The 21531-nt window shown below is 36.0% G+C and overlaps 4 protein-coding genes across 4 annotated transcripts; 1 reads left to right on the top strand and 3 right to left on the bottom strand.

Moving 5' to 3' along the window:
* Positions 1–417: 417 nt before the first annotated feature.
* LOC132179290 (metalloendoproteinase 2-MMP-like) lies at positions 418–1502 on the bottom strand. The gene has a single exon (XM_059591994.1). It carries the CDS (start codon positions 1485–1487, stop codon positions 534–536), a length of 954 nt encoding a protein of 317 aa, XP_059447977.1. The 5' UTR covers positions 1488–1502; the 3' UTR covers positions 418–533.
* An 859-nt stretch (positions 1503–2361) lies between these two features.
* LOC132178298 (kinesin-like protein KIN-10A) lies at positions 2362–6667 on the top strand. The gene is made up of 4 exons (XM_059590740.1): positions 2362–2590; positions 3525–3604; positions 3677–5152; positions 6620–6667. The coding sequence occupies exons 1-4, from the start codon at positions 2362–2364 to the stop codon at positions 6665–6667; spliced, it is 1833 nt and encodes a 610-aa protein (XP_059446723.1).
* Positions 6668–9132: 2465 nt separating this feature from the next.
* Positions 9133–10183, bottom strand: LOC132179977 (metalloendoproteinase 2-MMP-like). The gene has a single exon (XM_059592804.1). It carries the CDS (start codon positions 10181–10183, stop codon positions 9233–9235), a length of 951 nt encoding a protein of 316 aa, XP_059448787.1. The 3' UTR covers positions 9133–9232.
* Positions 10184–14413: 4230 nt separating this feature from the next.
* Positions 14414–15514, bottom strand: LOC132179424 (metalloendoproteinase 2-MMP-like). Its single transcript, XM_059592153.1, has one exon. It carries the CDS (start codon positions 15499–15501, stop codon positions 14548–14550), a length of 954 nt encoding a protein of 317 aa, XP_059448136.1. The 5' UTR covers positions 15502–15514; the 3' UTR covers positions 14414–14547.
* Between the last annotated feature and the right edge of the window lie 6017 nt (positions 15515–21531).

Here is a 21531-nt window from a genome sequence, read left to right as displayed (position 1 = left end):
TAGATATCGGTCAACTTTTAAAAGTTGTATGTAACATTTCCATCGATTTGAGACATGTTACATAATTATCTTTTAACCATATGTTTTTGCAAATTAAATAAATCAACTATTAGATTTGTATATTTATGTGAGTCCTATATAAATTCAATGCTAAATTCATCAATTCACTATATGAAAATAAATTTTAACCTTTCTTTTTCCATAATTGGATTAATTAGGCGTTAATTTTGCGAGCAAATTGGGTAAGGGAAGGCATCATTGTGGTTTTGTGTCCTTTAATTTGCACGTCGGTCTTAACGGGAAAATCCATTTAACTATTCAATTAATTATTATAGTAGTCCCGTTTAAAGGGAAGTGATGGATTTGTTTCTGTAATTACTTACGGAAAAAGCATGTGAAAAAGTTAATACAAACACACCCTTTAATTAATCTTTATTGATAATAATCATGCTGTATTTTATAAAATGGCGGCGGTAACACTTTATTCTATAATATTATCATACTACGTACTCCCGCCCGTTTCCAAATATCTTTTACCTGTTGTATAACACTCTAATTCCTTCAATATCGTCGGGATGCAGGCCTTTGGTGACTCCTGGAGAGATGCTGGGGAACATGATAGCTTGCTGGACTGAGCTATGCTCGAGTCCAAGAAGGTGCCCGATTTCATGCACGGCAACTGTTATCAAATCAAATGCACCTGACACTGCTCCCACACTCCATCTCTCATCTCCATCATAATGGAATCTCCCATCAGTCGGTGCAAAAGCATGGGCCAGGACGCCACCGGCTCCATCAAATGGAGCCCCGTCTCCATGATCCCTAGTATAAAAACCAATTGTGATATCCGGGCGTGCGCCGCTTGGAGCCCGTGAGAAGGTGAAATGCGTTCTTGAGGCCCATGCCTGGAAGGCTTGCACGGCGGCGTTCATGGCTGCAGTTGAGGTACCTGACACAAATCCATAGGTGAGGCGGTACTTGGATGGCGGCCACCTTGGGTTTCCCGGGAAGAAAGTATAGTGAGAGACGGTATGGAATGAGCCATGGCTCTTGTGATCATGCCACTCCTTCCCCAGATGCATCCAATTTGTACCGTTGACAATGTCTGCCACGCCGCAGCGAGGCACCATCATGGTTGATACTGTTTTGTCATCCAAAGTGCCACTCGCATTCAGATGGTAATTGAGTTGGTATGTTTTGACGGCCGATTCCAAGAGATAATCAAACTCGTCGTCGTTGGCATGGGTGTGATTTTTGGAATGGTTATAGTTTAGATAACCAAATTGTTCAAGGTATTTTTTGAGGCTCTGGATGCCTTTGGTCTTATTGCCCTTGTGACATCCCTGAAGGTCCTTGAGAAACTCGAAGGGTGAAGTTTTTTTGTCAAGCGAATTTGGTGGATTAGTTGCATGAGCTGAAAGGAGAGGAAGGAGGAGGAGGATAAGGAGAGCCAATGAGAAGAGAGAAAAAGCTTTCAAAGCAGCCATGGTTGGATCGATCGATGTTGCAAAAATCTTTTAGTCTCGGGGCTTTTTATAGTGGTTATTTTCTTGTGTGAGTATGTAGGTGCATAGCCATTGGAGTGTTGAGAACTTAATAGAAGTACAAATTTGGCTGGGCCACATCTAAAGTTTGAGAAGTCATATTATGGCACATTGGGCCACATCTAAAATTGGCACATTGGGTTACATCTAAATTCTTTTTTGGCTGCATTCCTACTACTTCTCCCTAATGTTAGTAGGAAGGACCCTCTCTCTTTTAAGCCCATTTAGTATTGCTTTCTTGTTTTCCTACTGCTTCGATCTCCCTAATGTTAGTAGGAAGGATCCTCTCTCTTTTAAGCCAGTTTAGTATTGCTTTCTTGTAGTTTTCTTATATACATGTACTTCAAAATAATAATAATAATAATCAATAAATAAATAAATAAAAGACAAATAATTACATAGTGGTGGGTTCATGTTGAGATCCGAGGCCATGATCTCCCAATTTGTTTTGATATTTTTATACTTTTAATAATTTATTGATATTCAAAAGTCATTCCTACAAAAAATTTAAAAAAAAAAAAATCTATTAAATTTTTAGGGGAAAGTCCACATAGCCCCTCAAATTATCACTCAATTGACAATATTTCCTCCAAACTTTCAATTGTGACAATGTCTCCTCAAACTACCAAAATATTGTCAATGTTCCCCTCAATGACAAAACTGGCCTAGCGGAGGGCATCCCCTAAGGACGGGGGATTTTGTAACATTTTTAATTGGCTGCATTGGGAGGACAGTACATAATTACATAACCTCCAGTTGCGATTAACCACTAACTGGCCTAGCGGTTGCGGTTAGGAGGGAACAACTGAAAGCAGCCATGGGGGAATTTACTCATCCAAACCGTGTAGTGCAAGAGGCATATGTATTTATTAGGGAATATCGAATAACAAATACAACTGTAGAGGAAAGTGGTGTTTCCCCAACACACGTTGGGCTCGTCAAATGGAAGTTTCCATCACTAGGTTGGTATAAGGTTAATTGGGATGTAGCTATTGATTCCACCAATAGACGTATGGAAGTTGGGATCATAGTGAGAGACTACAAGGGTTAGGTTAGTGCTGCTTGGAGTGAGTTTCTTAATGTTTTTCAAGAACTTGTGATGATGGAAGTCACAATTGCTTTATGTTCTGCTGAGTTTAGTCGTAATTTGGGCTTGCAAAGCATTATTTTGGAGGGTGACTCATTGCAGGTCATCAATGCTTTTAATGAAGAGGGTCCAAGTTGGAGTAAATATGAGATAAATTGTGGAGGACATTAGAAAGGTTTTAAAGTCCCTTCATAGTTGCCGGATCAATCATATCAAAAGGAAAGCTAAATCTGCTGCACATGGGCTATCAAAGGCTGGGGTAAATCAAATCATGAATAGCGTATGGATAAAAGAAATTCCTTGTTGTACACCCTTGAATTATGCGGCTGGTCCTTAGTTTGCAAAAGTCTTCCCTTCAAATGTCACACGACACTTGGAAATTTGACTTAATAACTAACCTTCAATAATCAAATTACTGCTAATTGCAGTTAATCATTAACTGGCCTAGTAGTTGTGATTAGGAAGGAATAACTGAACGCAACTGGCTGTACACGCATAAATTTAATTAGGCGGCTAGCCCTTAATTTTGCAAAAGTCTTCCCTCCAAATGTCGCACGGCACTTGGAAATTTGACTAAAAATAAAATTTCGAAAAATTACTCTAAATTTCTTTCAAAATCGCATTAATTTAAGACTAAAATATGATTTAATAGGTTGTTGTACTATATCAACATTCTAATGAATGACTCATACAATTCCATTTCACCCTAAACACTTCTACCAACTGCATTGATTGAAGAACTATGTGAAGAGCATATTTTAGCATTGCTTAGAAGATTTTGTTCCACAAAATTTGAATTATGTTCATTAAGATACACATCATATATCTCATTCAAAATTCTTTCGACAAGTTCAATATTCTTAGTAGCTTCAGCCTCTTGATAGATTAAAGAGTGGTAGAATCCATTGCAAATGGTGATTCCCATGTGCCATTTAGAGATAGCAAATTGACCATGCTTCTGCAGATAACTACTGTTGATATTAGTGTCAGTTATGGTGGTTTACATGAAGTTTGATTAATGAGGTTTTATGTTCTTTCTGTTCAGGATTCGTTTGAGGATGACAAATCAAAAATTTTAATGATACTCTGTGCAAGCCCGGATCCAAAGGAGATACACAAGACGATCTCTACCCTTGAATATGGAGCAAAAGCAAAATGTATTGTCCGTGGCCCTCATACGCCAAATAAGGATAAAATTGGCACTGAAGACTCTTCATCTGCAGTAATTTTAGGATCAAGGATTGCTGCCATGGATGAATTTATCTTTAAGCTACAAAGGGAGAACAAGCTCAAAGAGAAAGAGAGAAATGAAGCACACAAGCAGCTCTTGAAGAAAGAAGAAGAAGTTGCTGCACTTAGAGCTAGACTTGAGCCTACTGAAAGGAGGGGATCAGGGGCAAGTGAGGAGGAGATCAACTTAAAGGTGAATGAGCGGGCTCAGATTCTGAAACGTGAGCTGGAAAAGAGATTGGAGGAGTGCCAGAAAATGACTAATGAATTTGTCGAATTAGAGAGGAGAAGAATGGAAGAAAGGATATTACCGCAACAACAGGAAGTTGAAATGCTGAGACAGCGGTTGGAGGAGATTGAGTTGGAGTTATGCCGTTCAACGGATGTAAGTGTTGATGAAAGTGCATTGAAGGACATGGATGGAAGTGGGTTTGCCAGAAGGCTAATGAGGATATATACCAATGAGGACCCTGGAATGGTAAAATCAATGGACTTGGACATGGATGATCAAGAACCGATTGTTCGTGAGGTGAAGCATGTAGGCGGGATGGTTTGCAAACCTGCTGGAATCCAAGGAAATTTGGATCAGTCTCATCTAGTGGATCATGATGTTTTTGGGGCAAAATTTGGTGACAGGGTATGTCTGAGCACTGTATTTGAGGAAGAAGAAGTAGATGAAGGGGATGATGAACATGAAGAGAGAGTGTTAGATGAAGAAGTGGAGAAAGAAATCATAGAGGAGAAGAGGGTCTGTGTGGTTGATAAGTGTAGCCCTGTAGTCAGAGTTGAGCAGACACCAAGTCCGCCTAGCAGAAGTCCAAGGAAAAGAGACCATCCGAAGGAAAGATTAGAGGGTATGGGCTCGGAATTATTAAGTGAAGCAGAAAATTCTAAGGATACAGCCTCTTCTAGACGATTGAGAATCCAAAATATATTCACACTTTGTGGGAATCACAGGGAGTTATCTCAACACATCAGGACAACACCTGCAAAAAAGAGGTCTAGCCCCATTGATCCTCAATCATCTCCAACTGGGGAGGATTCTATTGTGAGAAATTTCAACAAGGAGAATTTGGAGGTCCAGAAATACATGCCCATTCCAGAATTTGAAGCCAAAAGTCCAGCAGCTACCGTGGAGCCACTTGCATTGAACAAGAACCAAATATACAATGATGTGGCTTTGGCTTTGAAGGAGAACTACAATCCATATGATCATGGCAATGATGCAAAGATTGAAGTGTATGTGAAATGGGAGGCTTCAAAGGAAATTCCTGGGAAGTTCATTACCACGGTAGCTGCTGGACTTTTGGCTTCAAATTCTGGAATGGGCATGTATTTCTGGACCTCCAAATTCTCCTTGTTGAAATTTCTCACAATAGAATCCTCCAAATTCACCTGAAGTTCAATATTCTTAGTAGCTTCAGCCTCTCGATAGATTAAAGGAATGCAAAATTGTATCAACACCAACTTCAACCTTGGGTCCAAAATTGCCGCAATTGCCGTTATATAACAAATTGCACTCACTCCCAACATTTATCAAACTTGGCTTTCATACTTTGTGCCATGGATATGATGTGGTCATTTTCATTCGCCAAACTTCAGGAAGGAATAAGTTAATTGTTGGATAGTCACTCCCAAATACAATCTTAGTTACTCAATTGAAGACCCCCAAAAGTTCTCACACAGTTTCAACTTTAACCCAATCCTCAAGCGATGACACTCAAGTAAATTGTTGATCAATGTATCCATACATGGGGAATACCTCCTTAAACTCAAGAGCGGCTGCTAACATCAAATATGGAGTATTCCAACAAGTACGTTCAACTAAAAACAATTTCTTAGAAAACAATTGCAAATTCTTTGCCAATCCTCAAATTTCATTAACCTTCCATATGATGTAACTAGATATTTAAAATTGTCCACGCACTACAAAAATTTAAGGATTTTGTGACTGCCTATTAATGACATTTTTTGGCCTAAAAAGGTCATTAATAGGTTAGTGACTATAGAAACATATAATAAGATAAATATAAAGCGGAATAATATGAAGTAAAGGAAAGATAGAAAGACACACGGAGATTAAGTTGGTTCGGCATATAGCCTACATTCACACATCAAAGTCTTAATAGGCTACATATTTCCTTGATTATATAATCTGAGTACACAACTCTATTTATAGAGTTTTACATGTGATTTGAAATATTTGAAATACAAAGATATCCCTTATATCAGGATTAACAAATATTATCTAAATCCTTTGATATATGGAATACAAATCAATCCTTAACATGCCCCGCAAGATGAACAGTCTGTTAACGATCGTTGATTTTGAACATATCGAGTGGGTAGAGTTGATAGAGCCTGATTCGAAATATTGGCTGCTCTTGAACTTGAACTTTGGCGACTGTGGCCGGGATTTGAACATCGGCAACTTTTTTGCTAGCATCGGTTACTTTGACAAGAATTTTGACATCGGCAACTTTTTGCTGGAATTTTGACGTCAGAAACTTTTAGCTGGAATTTTGACATCGGATACTGTGGCCGGAATGAGCCAACTATGGGCTTAAACAGGGCCACAAGGGCGAAAACATCTACCTCTTTGGGAACCTTTTTTTTTTTTGGTCTAGCCTGCCTTTCACGAAGATGATCTAACAATAGATGTTAACCTGTTAGCTCTGATACCATATAAAAACATATAATAAGATAAATATAAAGCGGAGTAATATGAAATAAAGAAAAGAGAAATAGACATACAGAGATTAAGGTGGTTCGGCATATAGCTTATATCCACACATCAAAGCCTTAATAAGCTACATATTTTCTTGATTATATGATTTGAGTACACAACTCTATTTATAGAGCTTTACATGTGATTTGAAATCAAATACAAAGATATCCTCTAAATCAGGATAACATATACTATCTAAATCAATTGATTTAGGGAATATAAAATCAACGCTTAACAGTGACGTGCTTTTAGTGACATTTTTGACTCTCATCTACATCTTGGCTCACCTCTCTCTCTCTCTTTCTCTCATGTTGCTGCCACACAAGAAAATTGAAAATTCCTCTGCTAATCTATGTTTGAATGGAAACACAGGGACTATGCTTGTTGACTCTGTCGGCTATGCTTCCTTCTCTAAGCACTTCTTCTGACTACTTAGACAGCAAAAACTGAATTTTCCCACAAATGGACTTGAAAATATGAAATAATGAAACCCACATCAAAACGAAGAACTTTGTTCAAGCACACACACAAAGAAACAGTTTAATTCAATGACTAGCTAGGAAATGGGTAATTCTAAGATGTAGTTGACTTTAGTCAACATGCGGGTTTGAGGTGAGGGAAGTTCAAAAAACCTTTTCAGTATGAGATTGGTAGAGGGAGTCGACTTTTGTCTGTGAGATGATTCTTTCAATTGATGGGAAGTTGTTTTCTTCTTCACTGCTCTCGATCTCTTCTGGACGACGAGAATTAGGAGAGGAGGTGAGAAAAGAAGAGGGGGAAGCAAGGGAGACGTGAGAAAAAGGGAGAAGAAAGAAAGAAGAGAAAGAAGAAAGAAGCAGGGAAATTTCTCTGCTTCTCTCATGGGAAGCAGAGAAAGAAGTAGGAATAAAAAGGGATAACAAAAAATTTTAAATTCAAAATTTGAAATTTGAAATTAATGACTGTTCACATGTCACTAATTACTGACATGGTACTGTTCAAACCACACCCCTTAGAGCTAGAGGGGTGTCGTTTTACTCAGAAAATGTCACCATTTTGTGACCTTTTTCACATGTGACCAATATTGGTTTTTTTTTTTGGTTGATTGTGTTAGCTGACATAATCAACAATCAACAATCACATTGATCTTGACAAGGTTATCTTGAACCAAAAATTAGTTACATGCGCACAACAACACACATACAACAACTTTCTCCCAACAATCAGTGATTTTCTCATATTATAAACATATTTTAAGTGCCTCAATGCTACATCATTTATCTTTGCATTGTCTATAGTGATTGAACAAATTTTATTCTTAATACTCCCGTCTCTAAAACATTTATGAAGTGCATCAGCAATAATATTTTGAGAGTGTGGATACAAAATGCTGTAGAAGTTCAACACATACCTATTTAAACACTATTCTATAAAATGATATGTCACAACCATATATGACACTTTTTTACACAAAGTCTACATGCTAGTTGTGATGTTAACTTTGTAAGCTCAATTCAAAAAAGTTTTCAATTTTTTTTCTTTTCTGACTCATAGTTGGCAAAGTAAAGAGACTTGGCAGCAGCCCAAGAATTTTTTTTGTCACTGCAACGTGCAAGCCTTCATAAACTTATTAAATAACACATGCTCCACTTGCAAGGATCGTGCATGTGAGGAAAAATTTCCGACAAAACCTTTTGCTGCTTGGAGCCTATGAACTTGAAACATTTTTTCAGGTTCCTACCCAAAGTAGATGTAGAACTGAATTTTGATTTGGTGAATTTTATCTTGCACCATTATTTTTTTATTTTTTTATTTTTTATCACCACCCACCTTCATTTCAAAAACAAATGATCTCACATAAAATTATTACCACATTGGTGGGGTCTCTCCACTGTCCTTTGAGCCCCCTAACACCTCTCACGTGCCACTGCGTGGTGCCCACCCAAAGCTTGGTCTTCACGTGCCGATGCGCGCGTGGCTTACAAGCACCACCCAATCGCCGATCTTCACCTCGGTTGCTACTGTTGTTGGTTTTTCTTTGGTTATTTTTGTCTTTGTGTTTTTTCCTTTGTTTTATTGTTTTAGGTTTTTGTCTCCTAGTCTTAAGTGGTTTGATCCAGTTATGGGAGATCCCATTCGAATTTTGACAATGCCTTCCCCCCAACCGTCCCCCGGCAGTTGTTGTTATTTAGCATGGGTTCGGGTATGGTTGAAGAGTATTTCCGCCCTATGCATGCTCCTTGCATTGGGGAACCAACCCCTCTTTGGATTTTTGTTTCTTTGTTACCCTTTGCCTTTAATACGATGTATTTATTTATTTTATTTTATTTAAAAAAAAAAAAGAATTATTACAAGATTCACAATATCATATTACAGTAGAAACAGGTGCACGCCATTGTTACAACATGAAGAAAAAATACGTTGAAGCAAAAGCAAAAAAATTTTATTAAGGCAAATTGCTCTATCATCTCTCTCTCTCTCTAAGCGAAAATGCCAAATACTTTATTTTATAATTAAAATGGCAGGAACACTTTATCCTAAAATATTATTATCGAGTATTAATTGCTAGGAGCATGCAGCAAAAGAATCCGTAATCCGTCCGCAAATGGGTGACATGGGTGGCTAAAAAGTAATCGAGATGGAGAATTCCGAATTCCAAGTCCTTCAAACGTTGTATAAGGCTTTAATTCCTTGAATATCGTCGGCATGCAGACCTTTGGTGACTCCTGAAGTGATGCTAGAGAACATGATAGCTCCCTCAACTTCGCTATGCCCGAGTCCAAGAAGGTGCCCGATTTCATGCAAGGCAACTGTCTCCAAGTCAAATGCACCTGAAACTGCACCCACACTCCATCTCTCGTCTCCATCATAATGGAATCTCCCATCAGTCGGTGCAAAAGCATGAGCCAGGGTGCCACCGGCTCCATCAAAAGGGTGCCCGTCTCCATGATCCCCACGACTAAAACCAATTTTGATGTCCGCGTTTGAGACGCTTTGAGCCTGTGAGAAGGTGAAGTGCGTGTTTGACGCCCATGTCAGGAAGGCTTGTGCGACGGGGTTCATGGCTTCACTTGGTGTGCCATCCACAAATCCGTAGGTGAGGTGATACTTGGAGTTGGAGGGCGGCCACTTTGGTTGTCCCTGGAAGAAACTATAGTGAGAGACGGTATGCAATGAGCCATGGCTCTTGTGATGCCTCTTCTTCCCCGGACGCATCCAATTTGTACCGTTGATTATGTCTGCCACGCCGCAGCGAGGCCTCATCATCGTTGATACTGTTTTGTCATCCAAAGTGCCACTCGCATTGAGATGGTAATTGAGTTGGTATGTTTTGACGGCCGATTCCAAGAGCTCGTCGAAATCGTCGTCGTTGGCATGGGTGTGGTTTTTGGAATGGCTATAGCTTAGATAACCAAATTGCTCCAGGTATTTTTTGAGGTGGTGGATGCCTTTGGTCTTATTACCCTTGTGACACCCCTGCAGGTGTTTGAGAAACTCGAAGGGTGATGATTTTTTGTCATGCGAATTTGGTGAATTAGTTGCATGAGCTGAAAGGAGAGGAAGGAGGAGGAGGAGAGCCAATGAGAAGAGAGAAAAAGCTTTGAAAGAAGCCATGGTTGGATGGATGTTGCAAAATCCTCTTAGCCTCGTGGCTTTTTATAGTGGTGAGTCGCTGACGATAGTTTTCCTGGAAGTAGCGCAATATTTAGACCAAGTATTGTAAATTAAAAAGAAATATTAGCACGCTAAAGTGAAGAAGAAAGATCGAGTAGAGGAAGAAGTCCTGGACGGCAATTGGGTCTTGGATTGGAGTCCATTCCAAGCATTTTATAATATTATTCATGACGTAATTGATTATGGTATTTTTCACACTTTGGTCAAATAATTAATGAGTTACAGGGTATTTTAGTTCATGTTCGAAATACTTGTGTTCATATATCCTTTTTGATAGCCTCAACGCACCAAAAACCTATTGAGTCTCCTTTCTTTGTCTTTCTTTGTATGTGGGCCCCACGTTTTTGAGTTGAAAAGTCTCCTTTCTTCCAAGCCGTGCATGGGTCCCATCTTTTTCTCTGTTTTTATTTATTTTATTTTTTTAATTTTTGTATATGTCAACACAAGAGAAGGGGGTGTGAACCGAGATTCGAACTAGTGACCTCCGCTTCTTGAAACGTGGCTCACAAGCCAATAGCCTTGAGAGTGGTTTCGACCACCCCCATTTGGCCTAGGTGGCCAAGCCATACCCTCAGGTGGTTCGACAACCTCAAAAGGCCAATTAAAAAAAAAAAGAAAAAGGGTTTGGCCTTTGGGGGTGGTTCTCCTAGCTGATTTGAGGGTGACCGAACCACCCCTAAGGACCCTTGGAGGTGGCCAAACCACCCTCAATAGCCTTGGGGTTGGTTTCGGCCACCCCAAGGATCCTTAGGGGTGGTTCGACCACCCACAAATCAACTAGAGGTGGCCAGTCACCCAGCCACCCTAAAAAATGGGGGTGGCTGGCCACCCATTAAGGCAAAATAGGGGTGGCAAGCCACCCTTTTTACCCAAAAGAGGTGGTTGGAGTCACCCTTTTTCTATTATTATTATTTTTTTAATATTTTTAATCATTTTATTTTATTTTAAAAAAAAAAATTATTTCTAATTGGGTATATAGGCACATGTTAATATTTTAGGATACTGACGTGAATTTTCATCAATTTTTGGACGAAATTTAGACGGAGGTGCTATCTATGTTTTTATCCATTATCGAGGTACTATCAGTGATATAAAATGAAACGAGTGGTCAAAAAATAAAGTTGTTAAACCCAATGGGCAAAAAAGTATTTAATCATAATTCTTAAGATAATAGATTTTTTTTTTTTTTTCAGGTTACATAATCATCTTTCGAGTCATATATTTTTGCAGATTTAGTGGTAGATATTCATCTGTTATTTATATGGAGATGGATAAAAGATGGTTGAAAGAATATATTTTATTATGTAACTTTGAGTGATCGAAATCCTGCATGATTCACGCTTATAATTTTCTTCGGTCAAGCTTCAACTCGATCTTCAAAGAAAGACGTGGGTGCGTTTGGGAAAGTTCCGTCAGATTTGTCCCCCTTGAATTCTGCGTCATTGCCGTGTTTTTATTCTGAACTGTTCAGCCCGGTCTTCACCATCTAGAAAACATATATACCATTCTGAACTATGGTTTTTTTTTTTTTTTTTCTTTAGTTTTATATATAAATAATGTATATTGAGGGACACAACCCATGTACATAGATAATATACAAGAGACTATTTCGAAGAGAAAGATGCTCATAAATCTAGAAATTTAGAAAGGGTAAAAATAGTTGGAGTAGGCCAAGCCACTCTCCATGAAAACAACGTTTGTAACACTAACTTCTTCGAAGATCATTTGTCTCTCGCAATCGTCAAAGCTTCGAGCATTTCATTCCCTCCAAATACACCACATCACACACATAGCGCATCAAATATTTAAAAAGTTGTTGGAGATGCGCTAATCAGTTTACGGCTACAGTTGTAAATTGATTCAAATATGACATAATTTAACACCAGGATATTTTCCCAGCATATCGGGTCTTCTAATAAATTTTAAGATTAATAAAAAAATGAAAAAGAAAAGAAAAACAATTAAAATTAAAGTTAGTGTCTTGGATGCAATTTTTCAGCAATTGTGCCGAAAACTTATTGTGTAAAAAAGATTGCAAACCCAAGTGTGGGCCATCGCAAGTAATAAATTTTTGGAGAAACCGAAGTCAATTCACATGGAATGATAAAAATTCTATTATTGTGCAGAAAAAAAATATGATTTGGTTGTTGTTTTTTCACTAAGAAGTGATAGAGTGAAATATAAAGTAAAATTAAATTAATTAAACTAAATTAGCTAAATTCAAATTGAAAAAAATTAATGGAAAAACATTAGGCCGGGCTTCCGGGATCCAACAAGTAATTTATTACATATTATTGAGAAATATAATTTTAACTCTCCTAATCGGAAGATAAACAAAATTAAGCACTAATAAAATGTAAAATAAATTGAACATGGGTTGATTGATTGATTTCAATAACATGTTAAAAGATAAATTAAGCGTTCAATATATTTTCAAATCATAACAAATCAAACAAGGCAATTAACTGAATTAAGTATTTGATATATATAAACAAAAATCATAATGAATCAAATATATACATACGTTATACATCGAGTAATTCTAAAAGTCCCTCTTGAGTCATTCCAAGAATGATGTGACTATTAAAATCGTCATTTGATCAAAATCCAATAATGATTAATCACAAGTTCAATGGTAATTTTAATAGCCACATCATTCTTGGAGGGACTCAAGAGGGACACAAGAAGGACTTGTAACATTACTCGTTATACATTTATAGGGAATTACAAGCACCCACAACTGTGGTATTGGAGTAATACTAGAAGTCCCTCTTGTGTCATTTTGGTGTCCCTCAAAGAATAATGTGGCTCTTAAAATTATCATTAAGTTTGTGATTAATGATTATTGGGAGTCATAATGCTACTTTTTCAAGTTTAGAAGCGTAAATAAGGATTTAATGAAGATTGAATTATCCTAAGTTTAAGTATTTGATGAGATTGAACTTAGGACCTAATATATAAAATTTGAAACAATTACGAGAAAATTAAGAACAACAAATTAAAAGTGAAAGACAAGTAACATCTTAGACGTGCTTTTACCCAAAATTGAAAGAAGTTATGCAGTGAACAAATCAATTGCTGTTAATTAAGGAAAACCGAATTTCATGAGAGAAAATTGTAATTCAAAAAGCTCTATTTGATTTCTTATTTATTTTTTTCAAAAAGCAATTGAAACTTAAATAATATGGAGGTTTTGGTTCTCTCTTTAGTCATTTAGTATAATTTTCCGCGTTATAAATACCAACGTTTGACTTACAATAAAAAAAAAAAAAAAAAAAAAAAAAAAAAAAACACCAAAGCTTGATTTCTACAAAATTAAGCCGGCCTTGTACTAATTGTCCCACATGGACCAGATATGGTAAACTATATATAGTGCATAAGAAGGCTTTATTTTTTATTTATTTATTTATTTATTTTCTACTTTCTCCCAGTTGAAATTTTGTCGCATGTACTTAATTGGAAGCATATCAAAAGTATTCTATTTTTTCTGGCGAAAAAAAAAAAGAAAAAAAAGTCATGTATTTTTTTGAGCGTTGTTTGTGGGTGCTTGTAATTTAATGAAGATGTACATATATAAATATGTGTTTGAACGAGATTATGGTCCTAATGCCATTCGGAGCTCCTAGAGCTAGGAGACCAGACTAGACTCCATTTTTTTTTTTTTTTTTTTTTTAACTTTTTAATTTAAAAACCCAAACTTTAAATAATTAATAGAAATAATTTAGACCAATTTCCATCCAAGATATTAGATATCAGTCAACTTTTGGAAGCTGTACGAATAATATTTCCATCAATGAGGCATGTTACACAATTATCTTTTAATCATATGTTTTTACAAATTTAATAGATCAATTATTAGATTTTTATATTTATGTGGGTTCTACATAAATTCAATGCTAAATTCATTCATTCACCATATAAAGATAAATTTTAGCATTTCTTTTTCCATAATCGGATTAATTAGGCGTTAATTTTGTGAGCAAATTGTGTAAGGAAGGCATCATTGTGTTGTGTCGACGAAAGCCGTTGGGTTTCGTGTTCTTTAATTTGCACGTCGGTCTTAATGGAAAAATCTATTTAACTGATCAATTAATTATTATAGTAGTCCCGTTTAAAGGGAAGTGATGGATTTGTTTCTGTAATTACTTACGGAAAAAGCATGTGAAAAAGTGAATACAAACACACCCTTTAATTAATCTTTATTGATAATAATCATGCATGCTGTATTTTATAAAATGGCGGCAGTAACACTTTATTCTATAATATTATCATACTACATACTCCCGCCCGTTTCCAAATATCTTTTACCTGTTGTATAACACTCTAATTCCTTCAATATCGTCGGGATGCAGGCCTTTGGTGACTCCTTGAGAGATGCTAGGGAACATGATAGCTTGCTGGACTGAGCTATGCCCGAGTCCAAGTAGGTGCCCAATTTCATGCACGGCAACTGTTATCAAATCGGTTGCACCTGGGACTGCACCCACACTCCATCTCTCATCTCCATCATAATGGAATCTCCCATCAGTCGGTGCAAAAGCATGAGCCAGGGTGCCACCAGTTCCATCAAAAGGGTACCCGTCTCCATGATCCCTACTATAAAAACCAACTGTGATATCCGGGCGTGCGCCGCTTGGAGCCTGTGAGAAGGTGAAATGCGTTCTTGAGGCCCATGCCTGGAAGGCTTGCACGACGGCGTTTATGGCTGCAGTTGGGGTACCTGACACAAATCCATAGGTGAGGCGGTACTTGGATGGCGGCCACCTTGGGTTTCCGGGGAAGAAACTATAGTGAGAGACGGTATGGAATGAGCCATGGCTCTTGTGATCATGCCACTTCTTCCCCAGATGCATCCAATTTGTACCGTTGACGATGTCTGCCACGCCGCAGCGAGGCACCATCATGGTTGATACTGTTTTATCATCCAAAGTGCCACTCGCTTTCAGATGGTAATTAAGTTGGTATGTTTTGACGGCCGATTCCAAGAGATCATCAAAAACGTCGTCGTTGGAATGGGTGTGATTTTTGGAATGGTTATAGTTTAGATAACCAAATTGTTCAAGGTATTTTTTGAGGCCCTGGATGCCTTTGGTCTTATTGCCCTTGTGACATCCGTGAAGGCCCTTGAGAAACTCGAAGGGTGAAGTTTTTTTGTCAAGCGAATTTGGTGGATTAGTTGCATGAGCTGAAAGGAGAGGAAGGAGGAGGAGGATAAGGAGAGCCAATGAGAAGAGAGAAAAAGCTTTCAAAGCAGCCATGGTTGGATCGATCGATGTTGCAAAAATTTCCTAGTCTCGGGGCTTTTTATAGTGGTTATTTTCTTTTGTGAGTATGTAGGTGCATAGCTATTGGAGTGTTGAGATGTCAATACAAGTACAAATTTCTTTATTCATACTACGTACGGCACATTGGGCCACATCTAAACTTTTTTTTGGCCGCCTTCTCCCTAATGTTAGTAGGAAGGACCCTCTCTCTTTTAAGCCGGTTAAGTATTGCTTTCTTGTTGCTTTGTTCTATATATGTACTTCAAAAAAAAAAAAAATAATAATAAATAAAAGACAGTAAAGTTAATTTACACAGTACTTTGGACAAATTATTCTTTAGCGGTAGTTTTGGTTATGTTCGATCGATCGGAATAATTGTATTCATTCTTTTGATATTTTAGTATGTATTAAATATTTTAGAAAATGGAAGTGTTCATAAAATTTTAAAAGTGTATGAACATCAATATTTTAAGAATCTTTAAGGAGAACAACTTTTATAAGGTCTTGCCACAAACCAAACATTTTATGCCATCCATTGAGAGATTGACAAGTCAGCTTGAAACAAGAAAATATAATTATAAAAATTGTAAAAGTGTATGAACATCAATATTAACATTTTATTATATCTCACCTCTCTTCAGCCAATTTCATAAAAAAACCACTACTGCATGAGAAATAACCACCACCACCGTCGAGGCTAGATCCACTGCCACCCCAAATTGAAAGAGATGAAATGGAATTGTTATACGTATTTCTTAATTCGGTGACAACACATGCATATACTTTCATTGGAATTGTAATGAAATTGCTAAAATACGTAAGATATATATATAATTTTTTTTTTTTTGAATTTGTTTTTAGACCATCCCGATCGAAGCCCTTCCCCGGTGTCTTTAGTAACTGAGATTGATAAAGAAGCGAGCACAATGAAGTCTGATCTCATTAAGAACTATGGCTCTTAGCCTCAATTAGCAATTAAACACAACTTTTGCTTCCATAGCCACCTTTGACAATTGAGTACTAATGGGGTTTGGTTCAGAAAACCAGACCTCGTCTTGTTCTTAAGTACTAATGGCCAATGGGGTTGGTTCTGAAAAGCTTTCCTCAAGTCGCCTGCCATCACTGGTCATTGTTGAGGATTTGGTCTCTAATGAAGAAACTAGTAAGCTCTCGGAGATTGATTTTTTTTTTTTTTTTGTGGGCATGTGCATACAAGGGGAGGGAAAGAGAGGAGGGTGATTCAATCAATTAAGTGAAATCGGCTTAATGAACCGTGATCTCCAGCCAATTGAACTGCTTCTTAGGGACATATCTCAGTGATAGAAATTGGTTATAGGATTATATATAGGGATTGAAGGGTCTGCAAATGACATTGGCGGTTGTGCTATTATGTGACCAACAAATAAGTTTTTTGACATGTCCGTACAAGGAGAGCGAAATGGGAAAATGAGATTAGAATTAGTGATTTTCGCTTCATGAGGCATGGTCCCCAGCGGATTGAGCTTGAGGACGAGTTAGCTAGTGTAGTATTGATATTAAATTGGAATCTTAATATTATAAACGATCTTAGCAAATGCAAATATGGGAATATGATTGACCAAATCAACCTAATAAACTAAGATTTCCTTCTTTCAAATAAAATTTCAAATTTTTAATTAAATATTTTACAATCAATCTTTCCTTAATTATTCTGAAGAGATTTGAATTTTTTTTTTTTTTTTGGTAAAGTCCACTTAACCCCCTCAAATTACCACCTTAATAACAATCTACCCTCCAAGCTATCAATTCCGACAATTTATCCCCCAAAATACCAAAACAATGACAAAGTACCCCCACTTTTAACAAAATGACAAAATTACCCTTACTAAAATAAAAACAAAAATACCAAAATTTATTTATTTATTTCAAAATTTTAAGAGTATTTTTGTCTTATTGAAAATTATATAGGGGTAATTTTGTCACTTTGCTAGTATTGGGGGGTACATTGTTATTGTTTCGGTAGTTTGAGGGGTAACTTGTCGCAATTGATAGTTTTGAGAGTAGATTGTCATTGAGGTGGTAGTTTGAGGGGGATAAGTGGACTTTACCCTTTTTTTAAAAAAATAAATTCTATTTCTCCTAGTTGCATGATCTTTGAATTTTTTTAATCTCAAGACAAAACCAAGTGGGAAAGGAAATTTCCTTTAATGAAACAATTTAAGTTAAATTTTCAAAATTCAAACTTTGCATTAAATTTCACTCAAATCTCTCTCAAAATTCCCCTATTAGGGGTAGGGATGTACAAGCGAAACAGTTATTAACCACTAATCGCATAGCTGTATAACTATATAACGAGTAATGATATAAGAAGGCCTAAAGTCCTACTAGAATTATTCAAATTGTGATGTAACATTTAAAATCACCAATAGATTAAAATTAAATAATGATCATCTCAAATTGAATGGTGATTTTAAATGCTATATCATATTTGAGATGACTCTAGTGCTCCTTATATCATTACTTATATATAACCGCAAATAACTGCAACTGGATACTGCATAACCGCCTAAGCCGGTTGCAGTTACCGGTTATAATTATTAAGGAAAACGGTTAATAAATGGGCAATCGGTTTACAATATATATTATTATTATTATTTTTTTGAAAAAAGTAGTCGACTTCTCATTAAAATTTCAAATAACTAGAGCAAATTTGCACTAGCAATAACGTATCACGAATACATGCAGGAGGCATATCACGCCAACTATCATTAATACAATTCATCACATCATATTTAGCTAGGTTGTGGGCCACTTGGTTCCCCTGGCCTCTCTCTTCACGAAAGTGAGCTTCCAATGTGCCAGACTTTTAGCTCCAATAGGTTTACAATATATATTAATATATATCAAATGTTTTTTGCTCAACTTTTTCATATTTGACAAATAATTACATAGTGGTGGCTTCATGTAGAGATCCGGGGCCATGATCTCCCAATTTTTATTTTTTTTTAATATTTTTATACTTTTAATAATTTATTGATATTCAAAAGTCATTCCTAAAAAAAAAAAAATCTATTAAATTTTTAGGGGAAAGTCCACATAGCCCCTCAAACTATCACCCAATTGACAATGTCTCCTCCAAACTTTTAATTGTGACAATGTCCTAAAAAACTACTAAAACATTGTCAATATTTCACCCAATGACAAAAATGGCCTAGCGGAGGGCATCCCCTAAGGACGGGGGATTTCGTAACATTTTTAATTGGCTGTATTGGGAGGACAGTACATAATCACATAACCTCCAAATGCGATTAACCACTTACTGGCCTAGCGGTTGTGGTTAGGAAGGAACAACTGAAAGCAACCATGCGGGAATTTACTCATCCAAACCGTGTAGTGCAAGAGGCATTTGTATTTATGCGGGAATATCGAATAACAAATACAACTGTAGAAGAAAGTGGTGCATGTTTCCCCAACACACATTGGGCCCATCAAATGGAAGTTTCCATCACAAGGTTGGTATAAAGTTAATTGGGATGTGGTTATTGATTCCATCAATAGACGTATGGGAGTTGGGATCATAGTGAGAGATTACAAGGGTTGGGTTAGTGCTGCTCGGAGCGAGACTCTTAATGTTTTTCAAGAACCTGTGATGATGGAAGTGACAACTGCTTTATGTTCTGCTGAGTTTAGTTGTAATTTGGGCTTGCAAAGCATTATTTTGAAGGGTGACTCATTTCAGGTCATCGATGCTTTTAATCAAGAGGGTCCAAGTTAGAGTAAATACGAGATAAATTGTGGAGGACATTAGAGAGGTTTTAAAGTCCCTTCATAGTTGCCAGATCAATCACATTAAAAGCAAAACTAATTTGGCTGCACATGGGCTAGCAAAAGTTGGGGTAAATCAAATCATGAATAGTGTATAAATAGAAGAAATTCCTTGTTGTACACCTCTGAATTATGTGGCTGGTCCTTGGTTTGCAAGTCTTCCCTTCAAATGTCACACGACACTTGAAAAATTGACTTAATAACTGTTAACTAACCTTCAATAATCAAATTACCTCTAATTGCAGTTAACCGTTAACCGGCCTAGTAGTTGTGATTAGGAAAGAATAACTGAACGCAACTGGTTGTACACCCTTAAATTTAATTAGGTGGCTAGCCCTTAGTTTGCAAAAGTCTTCCCTCCAAATGTCACATGGCACTTGGAAATTCGACCAAAAATAAAATTTCGAAAAAATTACTCTAAATTTCTTTCAAAATCGCATTAATTTAAGACTTAAACCTTCTTTCAAATTAAATTTCAATTTTTTTTTTTTTTTTTTTTGAAATTCTATTTCTCCTAGATGCATGAACTCTATCTGACTGTTGAATTTTTTAAATTTCAAGACAAAACCAAAAGGGAAAAGGAAATTTCCTTTAATAAAATAAGTTGAGTCAAATTTTCAAAATTAAAACTTTGCATTAAATTTCACTAAAATCTATCTCAAAATTTCCCTATAAGCGGCTAGGCCTTAGTTTTGCAAAAATCTTCCCTTCAAATGTCACACGGCACTTGGAAATTTGACCAAAAAGAGAATTTAGTAAAACTATACTTAATTTCTTTCAAAATTGCATTAATTTAAATACCAAATCCTAAATTCCTATTATTTAATCGCATTAAACGCATTCCCTTAAAATCGCATTTCATCTTAAAACTTTCCAAACAAGAGTGAAAGGACAGTCGAACCCCACGACAACAAGCATAAAACAGTAAATTATTGTATAAATAACCCACAATAAATAATCAACATAAATATTTTGGTTACGAAATAAAAACCCTTTGAAGTTTTCAAAGGTAAAACTACATACATGAATAGATTGTTAGAAGGGTAAAGTTCATATACCCCCTTCAAACTATCACTCAATTGATAATGTTCTTCCCAAACTTTCAATTGTGACAATGTCTCCTCCAAACTATTAAAACATTGTCAATGTCCTCCTAAGGATAGCAAAAAGATAAAAATGCCCCTATATATATTTCTCAATAAGACAAAAATACCCCTATAAATTCAAAAAAAAAAAAAAAAATTTTAAAACGAAAATTTTAATATTTTTTTTTAAAAAAAAAAACGAATTTTTTTTTAAACGAATATTTCTTTCAAATGGAAATTTTTATTTAAAAAAAAAAAAACATTTTTTTAAAAAAATTTTGTTTTAGAAAACGAAAATTTTTATTTTCTTAGAAGAAAATTTTTAATTTTTTTTTCAAAAAAGGAAGTTTTTATTTATAAAAGTTATAAAAAAAAAAAAACAAAACAAAACAAAAATTTTCAATTTTTATAACAAAAAAATCGAATTTTTTTAATTTTTTTTTCTTATAAAAATGATTTTTTTTTTTTTTTTTTTTAAATGTGCCACCCTTTTCTTATTTTTTTATTATTATTATTATTTTTTTAGTTTTAGGTTTTTTTTAGAAGTTTTTAGTATTTTTTGTTTTTATTTTACTGAGGGTAGTTTCGTCATTTGAGGGAACATTGACAATTTTTTGTAGTTTGGGAGAGACATTGTCAATTGGGTAGTAGTTTGAGGGGGGTATGTGGACGTTTCTCTTGTTGGAATTGTTAGGTGTTAAGGAAATCTAGTCCTTTAAATTTGTTAAAGGGAACTTTTTACAAAAATAAAGTTTGAGGGTTAAATTTTTACATAATTTTATCAATCACTCACTCCTTTAAATAAGAAAATTACTATGACATAGAATTGGAGATAACTTTCTACAACTCGTTGGAGATAAACATGTTATTGGCACCTAGACTCTTACAACAACTAGACCTAAGCAATAGAAATCTATGACCATTAAACCACTACATCGTAGTGCTATATAGTCAAACTCTTAATTGATAGATAACGATATATATCCATATAAGTTATTATCATAACATTCAATCTCTCCTTGAAAGGAACTGTGAGTTCAATCGGCTGGGACCACATCTAATGAAGTAGAGGTTACTAGTTTGAATCCCCCTCCCCCCTCTTGTGCGGACATGTCAAAAAAGAAAAGAAAAAAAA

Source organism: Corylus avellana, chromosome ca4, assembly GCF_901000735.1.
Source record: "Corylus avellana chromosome ca4, CavTom2PMs-1.0".
Taxonomy (NCBI): domain Eukaryota; kingdom Viridiplantae; phylum Streptophyta; class Magnoliopsida; order Fagales; family Betulaceae; genus Corylus; species Corylus avellana.
The sequence above is the reverse complement of the archived record's forward strand: the minus strand, read 5'-3'. Positions and strand labels throughout refer to the sequence as shown.